Source organism: Neomonachus schauinslandi, chromosome 10 (assembly GCF_002201575.2).
Source record: "Neomonachus schauinslandi chromosome 10, ASM220157v2, whole genome shotgun sequence".
In the NCBI taxonomy this organism is placed as follows: domain Eukaryota; kingdom Metazoa; phylum Chordata; class Mammalia; order Carnivora; family Phocidae; genus Neomonachus; species Neomonachus schauinslandi.
This window is the reverse complement of record NC_058412.1, coordinates 30,978,414-30,994,495: the sequence shown is the minus strand read 5'-3', so window position 1 is coordinate 30,994,495 and position 16,082 is coordinate 30,978,414. Positions and strand designations below refer to the sequence as shown.

At 39.9% G+C, this 16,082-nt stretch overlaps 1 protein-coding gene across 8 annotated transcripts in view; it reads left to right on the top strand.

Moving 5' to 3' along the window:
* DHX57 (DExH-box helicase 57) overlaps positions 1-16,082 on the top strand; it is a 54,440-nt gene that overhangs the window by 26,753 nt on the left and 11,605 nt on the right. For all 8 annotated transcript variants that reach the window (XM_021697475.1, XM_021697479.1, XM_021697481.1 and 5 more), the window contains 8 exons: positions 14-68; positions 2,150-2,355; positions 6,311-6,427; positions 10,311-10,407; positions 11,177-11,350; positions 11,976-12,176; positions 13,363-13,639; positions 15,911-16,006. In XM_021697475.1, the coding sequence (XP_021553150.1) occupies positions 14-68; positions 2,150-2,355; positions 6,311-6,427; positions 10,311-10,407; positions 11,177-11,350; positions 11,976-12,176; positions 13,363-13,639; positions 15,911-16,006 (1,223 nt within the window). The remainder of the gene's footprint in view (positions 1-13; positions 69-2,149; positions 2,356-6,310; positions 6,428-10,310; positions 10,408-11,176; positions 11,351-11,975; positions 12,177-13,362; positions 13,640-15,910; positions 16,007-16,082) is intronic.

Sequence of the window (16,082 nt, the reverse complement as noted above, 5' to 3'; positions counted from 1 at the left end):
CTTGTTCTTCTAGGTCGCACATTTCCTGTTGATCAGTTTTTTCTGGAAGATGCAATTGCTGTGACAAGGTAAGGAAGACATTAATGAAGGTTTGTTGAAAGTCTTTGAAAGAATTACCATTTTAGCTCAGTGTGCCAGCATTTTAATAGATGTGTTCGTTTTTCTGTAATTTTTCTGCTTGAGCATTTTGTTTTCCCCTTTCAGCAAATATTATACAAATTATTTGCAATTCACAGACAATATTATATATTGTCAGTACTGACTGGAACCCTAATGTAAACTATAGGCTTTGGGTGTTCATGATGTACCACTGTCGGTTCATCAGTTATAATAATTATACCACTCTGGTGGGGGGATATTGATTATGAGGGAGGCTATGCATATGTGGGTAACAGGGGGTATTGGGAAATCTCTATACCTTCTGCTCAATATTGCTGTGAACTAAAACTGCTCCGAAGAATGAAGTCTATTAAAAAAAAATGATGAAGGACCAAATATATGGAAAATTTAATAAGAAAGAAAAAGACCAGGGACTCCTGGGTGGCTCAGTCGGTAAGCATCTGCCTACGGCTCAGGTCATGATCCCAGGGTCCTGGGATCGAGCCCCGCATCCGGCTCCCTGCTCAGCAGGAAGCCTGCTTCTCCCTCTCCCACTCCCCCTGCTTGTGTTCCCTCTCTCGCTGTCTCTCTCTCTGTCAAATAAATAAATAATATCTTAAAAAAAAAAGAAAGAAAGAAAGAAAAAAAAAAGACCAATTCTGCAGATAGACTGCCAGTATTTAAATCCCTCTACTTACTAAGGGCATCAGGCTGGCTCAGTCGGAGGAGCATGTGACTCTTGATCTTAGGGTTGTGAGTTTGAGCACGTTGGGAATAGAGATTACTTAAATAGATAACTTTTTTTTTAAGATTTATTTTTTTGACAGAGACACAGTGAGAGAGGGAACACAAGCAGGGGGAGTGGCAGAGGGAGAACAGGCTTCCCGCTGAGCAGGGAGCCCGATGTGGGGCTCGATCCCAGGACCTTGGGATCATGACCTGAGCCGAAAGTAGTTGCTTAACCGACTGAGCCATCAGGCACCCCTAAATAGATAATTTAAAAAAAGAAAATCCTTCTACCTACTAACCGTAACATTGATAAGTAGCTTAATCTCTCTGTGACTCAGTTTCATCATATGTAAATGGTCATATTATTAACAGCTGCTTCACAGGGTTGTTATAAGGAGTAATTAATTAATTAATTCTTGGAGTTAATAGGTGCAAAGGGCCTAGAACTGATCCTGGTGCATAGCAAATGCTTTATAAAAGTTAGCTATTATCATCATCATCCTGCAAGCCTCAGGGAGCTTGCAGTGTAGTGTGAGTATTAAGATGTCTGTAATTTCGGAACTGGGCAGAAAATGGTCATTTCCATTGAATACATTTTTCTCCTTTGAAAGCCCTGATTGCTCTTCCCACTTTTTGACCTTGAAGACTCCCCATGGTTTTATCCTTGCATTATTTCTTCTCACTGTTAAACTCTTTCATCCCTCTGTTAGACTCACGTGATTTCAAACATCACCTCTGTGCCAAGAATTCCCAGATCATCATCTTCATTCCTGACCTCTGAGTTCCAGAAGTAAAATACCCTTGATGTCTGGCACCTGAATTCAATTCAGAAGTTTTCTCCTTCACCCTGCCTCTTCCATTTCTAATAAGCACCACTCCCAATTCTCTGATTATTTAATGGTATGATATTGTCAAGCTAAAAACCTAAAACCAGTGGCTGTCAAACTTTAGTGTGCAATAAGCATACGTAGGGAGCTTATTACAATTGTTATTCTCTGGGCCCCATCCCACTTCCATTGAATGTGAATCTCTGGGGAAATTAATCTTTCAACTAGTTTCCTGGTCTTTATTCTCTCACTTTCAAACTCAGACTCACTGCCTCCAGAATGATCTTGAGACAGAAGCAAAAGCATTCCAGTGTGTTCCCTCCCAGAAATAGGGTCTAGCCAGCAGAACCCTAGACCGGTGGAAGAGTAGCACACGAATTGGGCAGAAGCAGAGCAACGTTCTGCAGAATGAGCATATAAATCAGTGAAAATTTTCATTTCTCGCCAACAGACCCACATACACACAGACCCATTCCTTTGTCTTCCTTCCTCAGGTATGTGTTACAGGACGGGAGCCCATATATGCGCTCCATGAAGCAGATGACAAAGGAGAAGCTGAAAGCAAGGCGCAGCAGAACTGCATTTGAAGAAGTAGAGGAAGACCTGAGGCTCTCTCTTCACCTCCAGCCCCAGGATTCTGTCAAAGATGCAGTGCCAGATCAACAGTTAGATTTCAAGCAGCTCCTGGCCCGCTATAAAGGTAATGCGTTTCCTGGGGGAATATTACAGTTATGCCAAAGATAACCAGTGATCCAGAGGAAGAAAAAAGTGGCTCTTGTCTCATAGCTACATTGTCTTAATTCATCAGAATAACCTTTGACTTAGAAGAATAGCAGTTCCAAAAAAAAAAAGAAAAATAGCAGTTCCAACACATATTAGATGTAATTGTTACTGTATTTACCAGTAGGTTTTTTTATTATAAAAGATGTGTTTATTATAGAAAAATTGGGAAATAGTGAAATATAAATATATTCTTCACTATTTTATAACTTTTTATTTTGATATGATGGCAAATTCAAAATTAAAGTTGGCAGGACTACACAATGAACTCTCCTATATCCTTTACCCCAATTCACCAGTTATTAATATTTTGCTTCATTTGCTTTATCATTATTTGCTCTGCGCATGTATATATTTCTTTCCTGAACCTTTTGAGTAAGTTGCAGATATGATGTCCCCTAATCCCTAATATTTTAATATGCATTTCTTAAAAGCATAAACACCAGATATGATCAAAATGAAGATATTTAACTGATATAATACTATTATTTGATCCATAGTCAATATTCTAACTTTGCCAATTATCTAAAAAATGTTCTTTTTTTTTTTAAAGGCTAACTGCACCTTTTTTTTTTTTTTTTAAGATTTTATTTATTTATTTGACAGAGAGAGAGACAGCGAGAGAGGGAACACAAGCAGGGGGAGTGGGAGAGGGAGAAGCAGGCTTCCCACTGAGCAGGGAGCCCAATGTGGGGCTCGATCCCAGGACCCCGGGATCATGACCCGAGCTGAAAGCAGATGCTTAATGACTGAGCCATCCAGGCACCCCTAAAAAATGTTCTTTATTGCTATTTTTTTCTAGTCCAGAATCCAACCCACAATTACATATTGCATTCGTTGTTATGTGTCTTTAGTTTCTTTTGATCTGGAAAATCTCCCCAGCCTGTATTTTTCTTTTAAGATCTTGACATTTTTTGGAGTTTGGGCCAGTTATTTTGTAGAATGTCCCTCCATTTGGTTTTGTCTAATGTTTCCCCAGGATTAAATTTAGGTTAGAAAACCTAACCTTTTGGGTTTCATTTTTGGTTAGAAAACCACAGAAACAATTTTGAGTCCTTCTCGGTACATCATATCAGGAGGCATAGGATTTTGGTTTGTCCCATTATTGGCGGTGTTATTTTTGATCACTTGGTTAGGGTGATGTCAGCTAGGTGTCTCCCCTGTGTGGTTACTGTTTGTTCCCTTTATAGTTAATAAGTCATTTGTGGAGAGAGATTTGAGACTATTTAAATATCCTATAATATCCTTAAAATTTTATCCACTAGTTTTAGCATTACTCATGGGCTTTTCAAATAACATCTTTTGTGGGGCCACCCTGTGCTGAGCATTTTTATATATGTTGTTAGGTGCTCCCTCCTTCTGTGCCAGACCCCACCTAACTGTTCTTTGTTCCTAGATAGTCTTCTATACAGATAAGCTGGGCTGAACACATAGAAACCCCAAGGGTACTACTTCTGCTTTCTTCCCTAAAGCCTACACCAGAGACAGGTCTCAGCTGCCCTTCCTGCTCTCTTCCCTGGACTGCCACCCCACCCCTCTTAGCCTTTTGGGGGGAAAAAATGGTATTTACCTTCCAAGGAGTAAGAGCCTCTAATTCCCTGTTACTGCTTCCATGGGAGAAGAGACAAGTGAGTTTTCCTTTTTCTCCTTCCTCTGAAGACTATATTCCCAGTCCTGCATGGGCAATGGTAATCATCCAGGAATTAAGGTATTAGCTAGCATTCTGCTGTTTAGGAAAGTATGCATAGCTCCTAAACATTATTTCACTTAACCTTCCCAACATCCTGAGAAGTAAGGTTGAGAGCATAGACTTGCATCAGATAGACTTGGGCTCAACTTGCTCACTCACTCAGAGTTCCTTGAGCAAGTTCCTTGTCCTCTCCATACCTGTTTCCTTAGCAATAAAATGGAGTTGTTTAGGGAATTAAATGAGGTAATACAAATCCATAGCACAGTGCCCAGCTAGTGAGTGCACATTTGTAATTCTAATTAAACTGTCTGAGTCAAAAATTTGTGTTCTTTCTGTACATCACACCAGCTGATAATTCCCATTTCCTTATTCTATTAAATTATTTCAGAAATTTCAGAATTTTCTTTAAAAATTATGACTGGGGGTGCCAGTCGTTAACGGTCTGCCTTTGGCTCAGGTCATGATCCCAGAGTCCTGGGATCGAGCCCCTCATCGGGCTCCCCGATCCGCAGGAAGCCTGCTTCTCTCTCTCCCGCTCCCCCTGCTTGTGTTCCCTCTCTCGCTATCTCTCTCTCTCTGTCAAATAAATAAATAAAATCTTTTTAAAAAATAAAAATTATGACTGGATGGGGCGCCTGGGTGGCTCAGTAGGCTAAGCATCCAACCCTTGATTTTAGTTCAAGTCATGATCTCAGGGTTGTGAGATTGAGTTTCATGCCGGGCTCTACACTCAGCGTGGAGGCTGCTTGAGATTCTCCTTCCCTCTCCCTCTGTCCCTCCCCCCACTTGTGCTGTCTATCTCTCTCTAAAATAAATAAATAAAATCTTTTTTAAAATAAATAAAAATTATGCCTGGATCGAAGCCAGGCCTTTCTAATTTCAAGCGCACAGGTTACCAAAGTTCAGAAAGCACTTCTGAGAGCTTCTTTCTGAAGGAGGAGGATGGAAGATTTGTGGTCAAGAAACCCGGCTCTGCCAGTAGCTTCTGTCTGGTAGTGGGCAGATCGCTCCCTGTACCAAGAAAAGACCGGGGCTGGTTGATCTCAAGGCTCTGTCCTCAGAAAATTAAATAATGTTTCTGAGCTCAATTTTTAAAACTTTTTCTAGTTAAATAATAATAATAGTCAGTCCTTTTAAGTGTATAATTGATTAGCAAAAACTGCCAAACTATTAAAAGTTTTTTAAAAATTACATTCACTCTCTTTTTTAGTGTTAGCTAATCCTTCTCCTTTTTGAAAAGTCTGCTTTTTGGAATCTTGACATATAAAAATGATTCCTTCTCTGCCCTCCACACCCAACCACATCCTTTCTTTTCATGTTTGACCAACATAGGGTTCACACTGCCAGAACAACATTGTTTAAAACTGCTTTTGCCCCTCTTCAAACTTCAGCATAATATAGGAAGCTTCCCTTCCTTCATATCACCTGCAGCTATTTTGTTCCAGTTAGACTATTCAGGGCGATGGGCTATTAAGAGGACCTGAGAAGAAAGGCCAGCGGTCTTTGGAGAGTTAGTCTCCCCAAGAATATGCTATTTGTTTTGAAAAGAGCTCAGGCACACAGTATAGCCCAAAGAACTGTATCTGTCACTAGGCCTCAGATAAATTAAAAAGGGACTGGAGACCTTAACCTGAAAGTCTGTGACTAGAATTCAGGGGTTGTTGGTGAAGCCATTAAAATCACATGTATTTTTCAGGGAAGATCCAGAACTTTTGTCCTTTTCTCAAAGGAACCTAAAGGTTAAGAGTCACTGTCGTGAAGATGTTGGTAAAAGCTGTGGTCTCTGTTGATTTCCCTGGATCACTGTTACCTGGACTTCCATCTGATCTGACTCATGACTTGATTGAATCTGGAAGGGCTTTCTAAAGTGTATTTGACTTTGAATTTTGTTTCTAGGATTTAAATTGTCAATAAATGTATGATGGAGAAAAGAGGGGAGGGAAGAAAGAAAAACGTGGCCGATCTGGGCCTTTCCAGCAGGGTCAGGTGCCTGTTCTTTGAGTCATTGTTCAACAAAAAGTGCTCCTCGTAAATACGTATTTTCTGAGAGACTGAAAGAAAACGATTCATTTCGGTGCATAAATGTGAACATCTGTGTCATTAAATCAAGAGACTCACCTAGTTCACAGGCATCATTGTCTTTAATAAGGTATAATTATCCTTCTGATTTTTACCTTTCTTTCAGGGGTTAGCAAATCGGTCATCAAAACAATGTCCATCATGGATTTCGAAAAGGTGAATCTTCAATTAATAGAGGCCTTGTTAGAGTGGATTGTAGATGGAAAGCACTCCTACCCTCCAGGTAACCGCTTCTTGTCTTAGTTTGTTTGTAAGACGGCTAAAGGGAAGATAGCTCACTCACTGAGATAGAGTGGGTGCTGTGGGGGCAGCCTCCCTTCCTGGAACCCTTGCCCCCACCCTTACTTTTTCACCCCCAATTGCATATAAGGTTGCTTATTAGGCTTTTCAGGGGGAAATTTTACCTTTTACTTTTTGAGGTTCACCAGCTCCTTTTTGTTCAGCACTCTTTTGTTTCCCACTGAGCAAAAAGATGTTAACAATACAAAGTCCAAAAGGACGAAAGCTGAAAAGAAGGCCTGGGTGATCCACATAGTAAACACTCAGCCCCGGGCTAAATGGGAGTCTGGTAATGAGTGTTTGAATCCCATGAAGACTCTGTACATGGAGGTCACAGGGCAGGAGGGTTAAAAGAACCGGCTTTGGAGTCTGATAAACTTCTAGCTCTGCTACTCAGGAACGTGTAGTCTTGGATAAAGTCCTTATCCTTGCTCTGCCTCAGTTTCCTTGTTTGTGAAATGAAGACAATCATAATTCCTCTGACATATAGCTATTTTTAGGATTAAAAGAAACCATATGTGGGGGCGCCTGGCTGGCTCAGTCAGTGGAACATGTGACTCTTGATCTCAGGATTATGAGTTTGAGCCCCGTGTTGGGTGTAGAGATTACTTAAAAATAAAATCTTTTTTAAAAAGTAAGAAAGACATCAAAAACTAATGATGTATGGTGATTAACATAACATAATAATTAAAAAAATTAAAAAGTGAGAAAGAAACCATATGTAAAGCACTTAGCATGGTGCCTGGCATATAGTATCTACTACCCCTAATAATGGTAACATTATAATTATAACATACATCGTCATTATTATTGCTGAGATCACTGTTACTCCTGCTACTACTTTTCCCTTGCTGGCTGTCTTCCCATCCCAGTGGCCGTCTTAACCTCACTTGCAGTCCTTTATCCCCCAAGTCTTCTCATTACTGAATCCTTCCCATCACTCGGGTTTCTGTCAAATATCTTCTCTTCAGAGAAGTCTTCTCTGACCACCATATCTGTTTTCTCACCACCTACCCCTTACTCTAGCATGATATCCAAAAGTGATTTTCATTTTCAATATAGCACTTCACAATATCCAGAATTATAGTTCTGCTTACTGACAGTTTCCTTCAATAGAATGCAAACTCCCTAAGAATAAGGATTTATCGTGCACCAGTGTGTTCCTCAGACCCGAGGACGGCACCTGGAATATTTAGGTACAGAGTAAATATTTGTCACATGAATAGATGCAGCCATTGTTGGGTGATCGTAAGTTGATCAAACAGTTCCATCGTGTGCTCACTACGCAGTGCTTTAGAGAAGTGGGAATGGCTGCCCTCCTCTGCATAGACTGTAATCATTACGTGGTATTTTCTATAGAACCGTATGAGCCACATGAAAGGATTGAAGTTTGTTATGTCTTGGCAAGTAGTCAGTGTCAGCTAATGCATTATCACTGGGCTGAATGTCTTGTTTCATCCCAAAGGAAAAGATGATTGTTGAAAAACATCAGGCATGGCAGACAAAAAGAACTGTTAGAAAATTACGTGAATTCAGAGGGGGACCACCCTGCCCTAGGTGTGCGGGGAGGGTCGTGTGGGGTGGGTGTCTTTATGATAATCACCTGTGACCAACAAAAGACTAACCAGCCCCTAAAAAGGAAGTAAGCCATTGAAGGTGTTATCAATAGAGATGTTAAAAGAATTTAAGTTCCCTGGTTAGCTTTCTATAAAAGACCAACCCTAAAGGCCCTCGTTGGCAACCCTGTCGCAACCCTGTCGGGACACTCGCACTCTTGAGAGCTTTTTCTGTATCTTCACTTAATAAACTTCTATTCCTTTACTCACCAAAAAAAAAAAAGAAAGAAAGAAAGAAAGAAAAGAAAAAGAAAATTACCTGAATTGGTAATTACCTGAATTCAAAACAGAGTAAATATAGTGAGTAGGGACTCTGATAGATTTGTGAATACTAAAGATATCCCTGATATAGGGGCGCCTGGCTGGCTCAGTCAGTAAAGCTTGTGACTCTTGATCTCAGCGTTGTGATCAAGCCCCAGGTTGGGTGTAGAGTTTACTAACATAATAATTAAAAAAAGAAAAGAAAAGAAAAAAAATAAATAAACCTGAAAAAAAAAAAAAGTATTCCCAATATAGCTGGCCAAGCTGTGAGGGCAGAGCAGATCAGGAGGCACATAAAAATATAGACAGGGGTGCCTGGGTGGCTCAGTCATTGAGCGTCTGCCTTCGGCTCAGGTCTCAGGTCATGATCCCAGTGTCCTGGGATCGAGCCCCGCGTCGGGCTCCCTGCTCAGCGGGAAGCCTGCTTCTCCCTCTCCCACTCCCCCTGCTTGTGTTCCCTCTCTCGCTGTGTCTCTGTCAAATAAATAAATAAAATCTTTAAAAAAAAAATAGACAAAAAAATTTTTCCCATCCATATGTTTATTTTATCACTTTTTTTTTTTTTTTAAACATTTGATTTATTTGTGGGGTGCCTGGGTGGCACAGTCAGTTAAACAACTGACTCTTCATTCCGGCTCAGGTTGTGATGTCAGGGTTGTGACATGGAGCATCTCCAATAAATAAATAAAATCTTTAAAAAAAAAAAAAGATTGATTTATTTATTTTAAAGCGAGAGCATGGGGAAGATGGGGGTTGGACAGAGGGAGAGGGAGAGAGAAACTTAAGCAGACTCCCCGCTGAGCAAGGAGCCTATCGAGGGGCTCGAGATCACAACCCTGAGATCATGCCTGAGCCAATTTTACCACTTAAATTTTGTGGTATTTTAGTAGAGAGGAAGACGGAATGTGTAATGGAAAGAGCATGGGTTTGGTGCCCGAAACCTTAGGTTTGTGTCAGGCCCCACTCTTAAGTAACACTGTCGCCTGGCCGAGTTACTGAGTCACTTTGAAAGTACTAATAACCTTAATGGGTGGTTGTGAGGATCAAATGAGATAGTGTATGTAAACATGCTTTGTATACTATGAAGTGTTGAAACTAACCCTCAAAGATATCTTTTGCCTCCTTCAGGGTTCCATTTTTGTAATAATTTCGTTTCCTTATTTACTTCGTTGGGAGAATAACTGTGCTAAATAATAGGTCCTGTGTTCCTTGTGGGCAGGTCTTCGGTTTATAGTTCACTGTACCTAGCACAGAGCTGACATAGGCACCCAATAAATATTTGTGGGATTAAAGGAGGGGCTAGTGAGGATGGTGTCAATTTCCTCTCGGGATAAAGCACAAAAGAAGGTGACTTGCTGAGTGCCCACTCTTGGCACAGAAATATTCTATTTTTAGTTATCACTGTTTATTTTCTTTAATGTAAAATTTAAAAGCCCATAAACTGTTAATATGTCATGGTTAGTTAATGTGCTGCCTCTCCACCATATATCTGAATTTAGATTTTCAGGTTGGCCAGCCAATTGTATTTTCTTTTTCTCATTTCTAGTGAAATGTTTATGGATTTTATTTACTAATAGAAGAGTCTTCCTGTCTTACAAGATTAGCAGGATAACTCTTCCTAGAAAAACAATGTCAGTGCCTGGTGCACAGTAGAAGTATGTTTAAAGAGCTTCGCTAATGATTCTTGTATAACTTAACGTATTATATTTTTCTACACTTCAGTTTTTCCTCTTGTGGAAAGATAATAATACCCCATTCATTTTGGAGTTAAGTCAGAAAATGTATGAAAAACACTGCTATCCATTTAAGTCCCTGGGGACTTTACAAAGAAAATTGGCAGTGGAAAAAAATCTCAGATTATTACATTTTTAAAAATTTAAAATAGCTCTATAGTCCATATTAGTTTTTCCTTTTTTGCATCTATCACATTGATTCTTTTTATGTACCCAGGTGCTATACTTGTATTTTTACCGGGACTAGCAGAAATCAAAATGCTATATGAACAGCTACAATCTAATTCTCTTTTCAACAATAGACGCAGTCATCGGTAAGTTAATTGCTTTCCATATCCTTAACCATCTGTTGCAGGTACATGCAAAGATGACTAACCAGAACGGTCTCTGACAGCCATCACCCTCTTTAGACCCTGGTGTCACTCCTCAAGAATATGTTTGTGTATGCCAGCTGGAAGGAGACAGACCTATCTGTTCTAGGGAAGCAATCATTCCCATTCCATTAAATAAAAATATTTCTCTTCACTTAGCGTAGTGACTCAGCAAAATTGCCTGTGATTTCAGTTGCCACATAAGGGGCATGGGAGAAGCCAGTGTGAGTAACAGCAAAGAAATGCTGCCATTTGAGAAAAAAGTAATTTGTAACAGTTTCTTTTCCAGTAGCAAGACGTGTGTTTTCATACCCAAGGGGACAAGTCCTGAAGGGTTAAACGCTCCCTAGAAATACAAGAACGAAGCCTCTGAGCATACATCACTGCCTCTTATTCTCTGCATTTAAAGACAGAGGAAAAACGATTCTCTACTGTTAGTGTGCTCTAGGCTTGTTACTTGTAGAATAGCAACTATAGTCCTTCTTGATCATTTACTACTGAGTTACCCTCCAGTTTTTCCCAAGGTGGTGCGAGGTTTCTAGTTCATAGAACTGAGTTCATGTTTTGTAAGGCTTGGAAGGAACCTTCCCATTTAGAAGGAAGCTGCTGATACTTGGAGTCCTGTTGCTAGTTGTAATAGAAATTCACCCACCATGAATCCAATTTCAGCCTTTAGTGCTAGGACACTAAATGTGCTTCTCTTTCCTTTCAGATGTGTGGTTCACCCACTTCATTCATCTTTATCTAGTGAAGAGCAGCAGGCGGTGTTTGTAAAACCCCCTGTGGGTGTAACAAAGATTATAATTTCCACCAACATTGCTGAGACATCCATAACCATCGACGATGTTGTCTATGTCATTGATTCTGGGAAAATGAAAGAGAAGAGGTATTCTCCTTTGGCCCAGTAGAGGAGGGTTAAAGATGCCTCAGTGAGAGTGACATGTCAATGACGATACTCTTGAGCGACACGGATTGCCGTTTGAAAAATGTTTTAGGAAAACTACGTGGGTATATATGAGTGATTCTGTACCGGGGCCCTAGTCTCAAAGTCAAACAGTGGTGGAAAGTTTTCAGGTTTTACCTTGGAAGTAATTATTTTTCCTCTCTTTTTTCCATACGCTTTACATGTGCTTGAGTGAAAAAGAGGTGATCTAGGTGGTGATGGATGTGTTCATTAGTTTGATTGCGGTAACCATTTCACAGTGTACGCATATATCAAAACATCACATTGTACACCTTAAGTATATACAGTTTTTATTTGTCAAATAAATACAAAAAAAAGAAAAAAAAAAGAAAAGGTTGCATAAAGGAACTGTATGTAGTTCACCAACATTTGATGCCACTGAAATTCGCGCTGTGTGCTCCCACCACAGACTGAACTACCCGAGAACACACAGGACACTTGTCCTTTGGTGGAAGTAAGGTAGTGCATCTGTTCTGTCCATGCTAAGCAGGGTCTTAGCCATGTTTTTATAGAATAATTCCTTTTTCCATTTTCTTTTTTTCTGTAGATACGACGCCAGCAAAGGGATGGAGAGCCTAGAGGATACTTTTGTCTCTCAAGCCAATGCTCTGCAGAGAAAGGGTCGAGCGGGCCGGGTTGCCTCTGGGGTCTGCTTCCACTTATTCACCAGCCATCACTTCAATCACCAGCTGTTAAAGCAGCAGCTGCCAGAGATCCAAAGAGTGCCGTTGGAACAGCTGTGTCTGAGGTACACCTTGATCTTTGTGTTCTGGCTTCCAGAAGGTCTACATGTTTCTCACCCGAAGTCCCGTGGGTTCTTCTTCTTAGTAGGAGACATTTTGCTGAGAGTAGACATGGATGAATTCACTCATTTGCAAAGGAAGAGCTCTTCAGTGTTGCCTTTACCATTCGTGTTAACTTTCTGCACATGAAGATCTCTTACATTGCAAAGAATGGCCCTAAAATAGAGCTTAAGAATACATTTGTAACTCAGGAAAGTAATCTAACTTATCAAGAAATTTCTGCTAGGGGCAACACCGATATTAAATCATAAAAGGCAAAAAGATCTACAGCCTCATTATCAGAGCAAAGTGAACAAAAACAACTTGAGAAACACCCTTACTTACCTGATGAACAAAAAACAAATTTCATAAAATAGGATTTAATGAATGAATGATTGAACTCAATGTTATTGAAGCTGGGCAACCTTTGGTTCAACCTTTCTGAAAATGTGGTTGGCATTAGTAAGAACCCATGCCCTCTGACCCAGTCAGTGCTTTGAGGGAGTATGCCCATAAAATAATAACCCAAAGCAAAAAGTTACTAGTACAAAGAAGTTATAGCTCTCCTTTTATCCAGCAGGTATATTTTGAAAGCCTTCCATTTGCCAGGGGTTGAGCTAAGCACTAGAGATAGGATACAAGACTTAGGCCCTGCTTTTAAGTGTCCACAGTCAGGTCTTAAGAAGTTGGGCAAGCAGTTGCTTTGAACTAAGGTAGTAACAGTGCAAATGAAGAGGAGCGGAGAGATCTGAGAAAGTTTTGGAAGTTGAATGACCCATGAGGGAGGATGAGAGAGGGGAAAATGTAATTACATGGTACATACGATTTAAAAACAGTTCAGGGGCACCTGGGTGGCTTAGTCGGTTGGGTGTCCAACTCTTGATTTCGGCTCAGGTCGTGATCTCGGGGTGGGAAGATTGAGCCCCACTTCGGGCTCTATGCTCAGCTCAGAGTCTGCTTAAGATTCTCTCTCTCCCTCTTCTGCTGCCCCTCCCCCCCCCAAAAGAAAAAGAAAATGTATTTAGCATTGTCTGGCTTATGAAAGCGTATGGGAAATTACCAACTATTTTCATTCAAGAAAGAAGCTTACTCCTCTGTGTCATCTCTCCAGAAATAAAATGGACAAATTACTATTTTGTTTTCTTTTTGTAGAATTAAAATTTTAGAGATGTTTAGCACTCACAATCTCCAGTCTGTGTTCTCTCGGCTCATTGAGCCGCCACACACTGACTCTCTCCGTGCCTCAAAAATACGATTACGAGACTTAGGAGCGTTAACTCCAGATGAAAAGCTGACCCCCCTAGGGTATCACTTGGCCTCTCTGCCCGTGGATGTGAGAATCGGCAAACTGATGCTGTTTGGGTCTATCTTCCGCTGTCTGGATCCTGCCCTCACCATTGCTGCCAGTTTGGCTTTTAAGTCTCCTTTTGTAAGTAAACAACATTCATCTAAACTGGAGTCCAGAGGTCTCTAAGGGGACCATGGGGGGATTCAGGGTTATGTGAGCCTGCCCACACATTTTCTTATGAGGATGATAGATGGGAAGTCTTAGGTCGCAATGTCTGTAACTTTTGTCTGATCCTCAAAGAAATCCATGCCTCAAATAAAGATTAAGAACTGAAGATCCAACTTATTGAAATAACCTAAATGTGCTTTTTATTGTATCTGCTCCACCATGCTCATTAAAGAAAAATCAGAAAATGCAAGCAAGCAAAAGTACCCCAGCATGATTTTAACAGGCAGTAAATACATTGGACCACTTTTTTTTTTAACAGCTTTATTGAAATATAATTCGCCCATTTAAATTGTACATTCAGTAATTTTATGTGGTCCTCATCATGGTCAGTTTTAGAACATTTCTGTGACCTCATTAAGAAACCCCTTAGCAGTCGTTACTCCCCTTCCCCCCTCTAATTCCTCATCCACCACAGCCCTAGGCAACCACCAGTTTGCTTTCTGTCTTCATAGATTTACCTCTTCCAGACATTTCACATTAATGAAATAATAAAATATATGGTCTTTTGTGACTGGCTTCTTCACTTAGCATAATGCTTTTAAGGTGCATCTATGTTACAGCGTAGTAACATAGGTAACATATGCACTATAACATAGTAACAGATCAGTACTCTGTTCCTTTGCCAAATAATATCCTTTGTATGGACGTACCACATGTTGTTTATCCGTTCAGCACTGGATGGACATTTGGGATTGTTTCCACCTTTGCTGGTAAACATTCATGTACAAGTTTTTATGTAGACATATGTTTTCATTTGTCTTGGGTATATACCTAGGAGTAAAATTACTGGATCAAATAGTAACTCTATATTTAACTTTCTGAGGAACTTCCAGTTCTTTTTCCAGAGTAGCTGCACATTACATTCTGCCAACCTTTTATCAGGGTTGCAATTTCTCCCCATCTTCACCAACACTTGTTATTATCTGACTTTTTTATTATAATCATCCTAGGGGGTGTGAATTTGTAGTTTCGACTTGTGTTTCCCTGATGGCTAATGATAGTAAACATCTTTTCATTTGCTTATTTCCCATTTGTATATCTTCTTTCAAGAAATGTCTATTCAGATCCTTTGCCCATTTCTTAATTGGGTTATTCATCTTTTAATATTGATTTGTAAGAGTTGTTTATATATTCTGGATACAGGTCCCTTATGAGAAATATGATCTGCAAATATTTTCTCCCATTCTCTGGGTTACCTTTTTCACTTTCTTGATATGTCCTTTGAAGCACTAAAGGTATTAATTTTGATTAAGTCCAGTTTATCCACTTTTTTGTTCCTTGAGCTTCCATTGTCATAGTTAAGAATCTTAAAAACAAAAAAAAAAGACCCCATTGCCAAAATGGCTGAAGGGGAGTGGAAGATACAGGCTTCCAGTTATAGAATGAATAACTCACGGGAATAAAAGGCACAGCATAAAGAATATAGTCAGCAATATTGTAATAGTGTTGTATGATGACAGATGGTAGCTACCCTTGTGAGCATAGCATAATGTATCAATTACTGACTTGTCAAATCGCTATGTTGTATACCTGAAACTAATGTAACATTGTGTGTCAACTACACTCAAAAAAAATCCATTGCCAGATCCAAAGTTAATGAAGCTTTATTCCATTTATCTCTCTGTTTTTTCTAAGTTTTATAGTTTTATTTTTATTTATTTTTTAGTGGGGGTGGGGTAAGGGGCAGAGGGAGAGGGAGTATCTTAAGCAGACTCCACGCTCAGCGTGGAGCCCGACGTGGGGCTCGATCTCACAACCCTAAGATCATGACCTGAGCCGAAATCAAGAGTCGGACACTCAACCACCTGAGCCACCCAGGCGCCCGATAAGAGTTTTATAGTTTTTGCTCTTACATTAAGGTCTCTGGTCTATTTTGAGTTAATTTTTGTAAATGCCATGAGGTAAGAGTCCAACTTCATTCTTTTGCATATGACTATTCAGTTGTCCCAGTACTATTTGTTGAAAAGACTGTTCTTTCACCATTGAATGGTCTTGGCATTCTTGTCAAAAATCATGGGGCCCCTGGCTGGCTCAGTCCGTGGAGCATGCAACTCTTGATCTCAGGGTTGTAAGTTCGAACCCCGCATTGGGTATAGAGATTATTTAAAAATAAAATCTTGAAGGAAAAAAAAGAAAGAAACCTCAGGTAAAATGTGCCCTTCAAACCTGGTTTTCCTCATTTAGGTATCTCCCTGGGATAAAAAAGAGGAAGCTAACCAGAAAAAGCTAGAATTTGCATTTGCAAACAGCGACTATCTGGCTCTTCTACGAGCATATAAGGTAAGTATATAACTTAATAGCTGAGGTATGTATATATATATTTTTAAAGATTTTTATTTATTCATTTGACAGAGAG